We start from the raw sequence: 5,621 nt of genomic DNA on the forward strand, positions 1-5,621 counted from the left end.
GAAGAGTCTTTTGGACTCTGTGGCAGAGGGCGAGGGTGGGATGATTTGGGAAAATGGCATTGAAACATGTATATTATCATATGTGAAATGAATCGCCAGTCCAGGTTCGATGCATGATACAGGGTTCCTGGGGCTGGTGCACTGGGATGACCCAGAAGGATGGGATGGGGAGGGAGGTGGGAGGGGGGTCCAGGATGGGGAACACGTGTACCCCCATGGTGGATTCATGTCAATGTATGGCAAAACCAATACAATATTGTAAAGTAATTAGCCTCCAATTAAAATAAATAAATTTATACATTTTAAAAGAAGAAACATGTATATTACCATATGTAAAATAGATGACCAGTGAAAGTTCAATGCATCAAGCAGGGCACTCAAAACCAGTGCTCTGGACAACCGAGGGGGATGGAGTGGGAAAGGAGGTGGGAGTGGGGTTCAGGATGGGAGCGTCACATGTACACCCATGGCTGATTCATGCTGATGTATGGCAAAACCCACCACAATATTATAAAGTAACTATCCTTCAATTAAAATAAATAATTTTTAAATAAATAAATAAAAACCACACACACACACACACACAAACCCACCTCAAATCAACGGTCATCTCCTCCAGGACCCCCCACTTTGAAGAGATAGTCCTTTTGCATGATCTTGTGGCACTGTATCCTGTGACATCACTGCCTGCATATGACATTACACACCCTGTGTGCATGCATGCTAAGTCACTTCAGTCGTGTCCAACGCTGTGTGACCCTGTGGACTGCAGCCTGCCAGACTCCTCTGTCCATGGGATTCTCCAGACAGGAATACCGGGGTGGGTTGCCGTGCCCCCCACCTCCAGGGGATCTTCCCAACCTAGGGATTGAATCCACATCTCTTACATTGGCAGGCGGGTTCTTTACCACTAGCGACGCCTGGAAAGCCCATTATATACACCGTGCTGTGCTGTGCTCTGCTGTGCTGCTGCTTAGTTGCTCAGTCATGTCTGACTCTGCAACTCCACGGACTGCAGCCCGCCAGGCTCCTCTGTCCATGAGGATTCTCCAGGCAAGAATACTGGCATGGGTTTCCATGTCCTCCTCCAGGGGATCTTCCCAACCCAGGGATTGAACCCAGGTCTCCCACATTACAGGTGGATTCTTTAGTGTCTGAGCCTCCTAGGAAGCCCAATAATACTGGAATGGTTAGCCTATCCCTTCTCCAGGGGATCTTCCTGACCCAGGAATCAAACCTGGTTCTCCTGCATTATAGGCAGATTCTTCACCAGCTGAGCTACCAGAGAAGCCCCATTACATAACCTAGTGATTGGTTATTTACATGTCTGTCTCTCCCTTTAGATTTCCAACTCTTAAAGGCAGGGACTGTGACTGTCTGAATGCTCATGCTTAACACAAAGCTTCCTGTCACATAGATTTCCAGCATGCTTTTGTTGAAGCAATGAATCGTCGTCCATGCTACCTCTCTCTCCTTCATGCCCTATGGCTTGCCCTTCCTCAAGTCCTACCCACATCAAAAGACATCTCCAATACATTGATTACTCTCCATCTTTACAACTCTGCTTCAAGCCACCATCCTCTATCAGGTGGACCTACATAACAGCCTTCTAATTGTCTAAATTACTTTAACCCTAGCAATCTAGTTCCCATACAAGAGTTGATGGGGTGGGGGCGGGGGTTGGGTCTAAATTGGAGAGCTCATCATGTCACTCACTAGCCAGAAAGTCTTTAGTGGTACCCATTAAAAGCAGCTCAATAAAAAGCTTGAGGGACATTAAAAATCTTAATTTTAGTAAGAAAAATTCCTACAAACTTATACCCCAGGATGATTTAACCTCTAAAACACATTAAGAACTACTATAGGGCTGTAAGGTGCCTCCTTAACATTTAACAAAGAAAAATAGTTCTTCAGTATCTAGAGCTAACTCATTTTCTCTGCCTTCTGTGCTTAATAATGTCTCAAACTTTTTGATTTAAATCTGATAGAATATTTGATGTAATGGAGAAATAAAGGATTAAAAGTCTTTTCATAATATTTGTACCCAGGAGCTCATGTGTCACCATGGTGAGATTATGCTGTCAGGATATGACATAGAATGATTATGAAGTCATAGGCCCCTAAAACAAGCTGAGCCATTTTAAATCCAGCAGTTTCGTTGGGAGAGGAAACAGGACAACAAGGTCCTGGACATGAATCTCTTCATTTATGTCCTCCTTTTATCAATTTGGACAAGTAGTTGTTTAGATAGAAATGAAAGCAATGGATCTGCTACTGCAGGTATGTCCCTAACCTTAAAACCTAAAAAGTATGATCTATTATGTTAAATGTATTCCAGTACTTAATTAGACAAGCTAGCTGTGTATAAGAAATCTGCTGTTTATTCTACTTTACTATGAGTAGGTCTTCGAGAATTTCTAGGACAACACCTGAAAGTTTTACTTCTGTGTAAACATTCCAAACATAGAAACATGAAGAGTACAGCCTTACTGTCCCCTTTCATTCCCCTTCCCCACCCAATCCACCAACCCCTGCCCCTTCCCCTCCAGCCATACCAGAAAATTCTATGTGAATGAATCTAGCATGGTACCTAACACATAGTAGGTTTCAAGAACTGTGTTTTCTTGTCCCATCCCTTTTCCCACCATACACATTCACACACACATCAACACTCCAGTGCATTCACACATTCAAATACCTAGGTAATGGGTTGAACAAGCCACGATGTGGGGTAACCTAGATAATTATACTGATTAGCCAAAGACAGCTCCCAGATTTGGCTTGTAGACTGTGGCTGGCTGGGGAGGTGATAGAGGGAGGAATTTGGCAGTGGTTATCATGCTTAAAGAAATAATTGATGATGAGATTTGACTTGGATCTGCAGTAACAAACCCCCATCAAAATGGAAGCAAACTTGGTTCCCAAGCACATTTTCTAATGATACATGTTCTTTCATAGTAACTACACATGCTGAATTCAAGCAGACCAAACTGCAGGAATTACGGCGACGTCTACTCATTATTGTAATTGGTACCCTTATCACTGGCTATATGGTCTCGTGTACCTGCTTGCTTCACTATAGCTGTGATAGCGAGGAAGCCCATACAGCAGCCAAGTAAGTCTTACACCTTTGAATAAAAGTACAAGGTTGTGGGGAGGCACGCGTTCTTCACTATACTCTATAACTGTGAGAGCGGGGAAGTCCCCAAAGCAGCAACATTAAGTCTTACACCTTTGAACTAAAAATACAAAGTGGCCGGGTGTAGGGGTGAGGTGAGGAGGTGGGTGTGCATGCGCATGAGGAACTGTACCTGCACACGCATGCGCACTCACACGTAAGCGGGTTCACTGTTGTTTTGTTACTTACCATTAACTTGAGACTTCAGAAGAGCTACCAACATCTTGTGGGCTGGATATGTTCACTTAAATGAAGCTCTTAAATTATCTCAAGTACATTATCAACTTTAGCCAAAACTATCTCCTATTCAGGGTTCACTTGAGCCCCAGGCTGCTAATTTCATTGTAAGTTGAGTCTATGAAAAGAGGGAATGACTATCAAAATAAGACAGAATCAAAATCTTCTCAGGGGAGAAGGAGTTGGGTCTCTGCATTCCAAAGATAGTAACACATTTTGGATAATCTATCATTTTGAGATGTAATAACATGAAAAATTTTCAACTGTGTTCAGTGATTCTAGTCCCTGGCTTTAATATAGGAGGATTAGGCTGGCACTTGGTATACCAGGTCTCTAAAAATTTCCCAATCCAAGGACTGGTGACTGAAATATACCACTGTTCTATTCCTTCAGTTTTAGAGTTAGCTTGTGAGGATTAATATGTATGGTTACAAACCTTGATGGTGTAAATATGATAGGAAAACAATGAATTTGGTCTAAGACTTTTTTATGTGACAGGTTGTGACATTTGTGCCTCAGTTGCATATCAACTTGTGGCTTTTTTGTAAAAACTATAATTTCTGGATTAGATAAATTCTCTCTCTCCCTCTCAACAGTAGATTTGAAACAAGTTTGTGTCATTGCGTATATAGACTATATGGTTATCCACTGTGGTTGAAACAGCAAAATTAAGAAAAAGAAAAAGAAAAAGCATTCAACACGAGTTCAAACCTGTAACCTGACTCATAGTTTTCACCACACTCTGATTCTTACTGTGTTCAATTTTCCTGCTAGAGCCACAAAAAGACCACAAGTCTAAATTGACACAATAGCCCATATTTTCTGGTAACAGCAATCTTACTCCTCTGATTTAAATTGTCATATTCCAAATCCTCTGTATTTTCAGGGACAAGAAAGAAGATATCACCATCAAGGCATCCAGGTCATCTAAAATATCATTTACTGACTCCAAGTCACCGACTGCTGGTCTGGGTGATCCAGAAAGACAATCCGTGGTATCCAGAATAGATAAGTCATCTGGGCCCTCAAGTCCACGAAAAGTTCCTTCAAGTGCAGAAAAGTTAGTCAGGCCCTCGAGTCAAAAAACACCATCCAAGCCATCAGCTCCCAAAAAAGTGTTAGGATCACCCCCCCAGGAAAAGTTGCATAGAACACGCAGTCCAAAAAAGGCACATAGGCAGGCTCATGCCCATAAGCTAGTCAGTCAGGTCAGTCCATCCTATCCAGAGAAGGCCATCAAGCCAACTTGGCCACCAAGTCTACAGTGTCGGGCCAAGCCAACCAAAACTCCTCTACCCTATCCAAAGAATCAAAGCTTCCCTGAGCAATCAAGTGTAGATAAACTGACCAAACGCCAGAGATATCTTAAACTAAAATGCCCAGCTAGTGCAGGTAGGGCAGAAATATTATCTAGGCCTCATCCAGTGAAGTTTTGTCGATGCTACAAGGAAAAGTGCCTTGTTTGCAGAGCTGTTTCTGAGCCGTTCATCACTCATGTTTCAGAAGCAAATAAAAAGCATGTTCCAGTTCCACTGTTTTCACGCGAATTGAAGCACTTTTACAAGTCGTATAAAAAGAAACAACCCCAATACAACACACTGTATGGCAACATGCGTGACAGTGATATCACAACATACAACAGTGATGGTGAGAGTGACAGGGAGGTGATTATAATGTGCAATATAAAATGCAAGGAAGACATCTATAAAAACTCCCGAAATAATTAAGGGATCAAAAGAAAGACCACCCATGCAGAAGAAGCAAGCTTCTATGAATTATTATATGCTCACCATATTTAAGAACCTGGTAGAGGAAAACTCCACTTGGTATCACTATTGAGATTAGACTTATATCCATCTCGAGGCAATTTACTTGAAAAATAGTAAATAAATGTGTGACATAACAACTGATTTTGTTGTAATTATTATTGTATTTTAGAGGTATAAATCTCTTTGGGAAGTATCTTAGATCTACTTCGGCAAATTTTGGGAGATGGTGAGGGACAGGGAAACCCAGCCTGCTGCAGTCCATGGGGTCGCACAGAGTTGGACACGACTTGATGCCTGAACAACAACAACATAGATCTGGTCACTTGGATGGGCTTCCCAGCTGGTGCAGTGGTAAAGAATCCACCTGCCAATGGAAGAGATGTGGGTTTGATCCCTGGGTTGGGAAGATCCTTTGGAGGAGGAAATAGCAACCCACT

The 5,621-nt window shown here is 42.3% G+C and overlaps 1 protein-coding gene across 1 annotated transcript; it reads left to right on the plus strand.

The window, feature by feature from the left end:
- The first annotated feature begins 2,183 nt into the window (after positions 1-2,183).
- On the plus strand, positions 2,184-5,321 carry LOC147341266 (uncharacterized protein CXorf66 homolog). The gene is made up of 3 exons (XM_086386508.1): positions 2,184-2,280; positions 2,959-3,115; positions 4,302-5,321. Exons 1-3 carry the CDS (start codon positions 2,193-2,195, stop codon positions 5,140-5,142), a joined length of 1,086 nt encoding a protein of 361 aa, XP_086242634.1. The 5' UTR covers positions 2,184-2,192; the 3' UTR covers positions 5,143-5,321.
- Positions 5,322-5,621: the final 300 nt, after the last annotated feature.

The sequence above is a fragment of the Bos grunniens genome, chromosome X, assembly GCF_055505025.1.
Source record: "Bos grunniens cultivar Pamir isolate PY7600 chromosome X, Bosgru_T2T1.0, whole genome shotgun sequence".
Taxonomy (NCBI): Eukaryota; Metazoa; Chordata; class Mammalia; order Artiodactyla; family Bovidae; genus Bos; species Bos grunniens.

What these genes read in the sequence shown, in the direction of transcription:
- LOC147341266 (XM_086386508.1), top strand. Translation starts at nt 2,193, where the DNA reads ATGAATCTCTTCATTTATGTCCTCCTTTTATCAATTTGGACAAGTAGT. An exon ending in CAATGGATCTGCTACTGCAG is followed by an intron (nt 2,281 to 2,958) that starts GTATGTCCCTAA and finishes GTTCTTTCATAG; the next exon opens with TAACTACACATGCTGAATTC. An exon ending in GAAGCCCATACAGCAGCCAA is followed by an intron (nt 3,116 to 4,301) that starts GTAAGTCTTACA and finishes CTGTATTTTCAG; the next exon opens with GGACAAGAAAGAAGATATCA.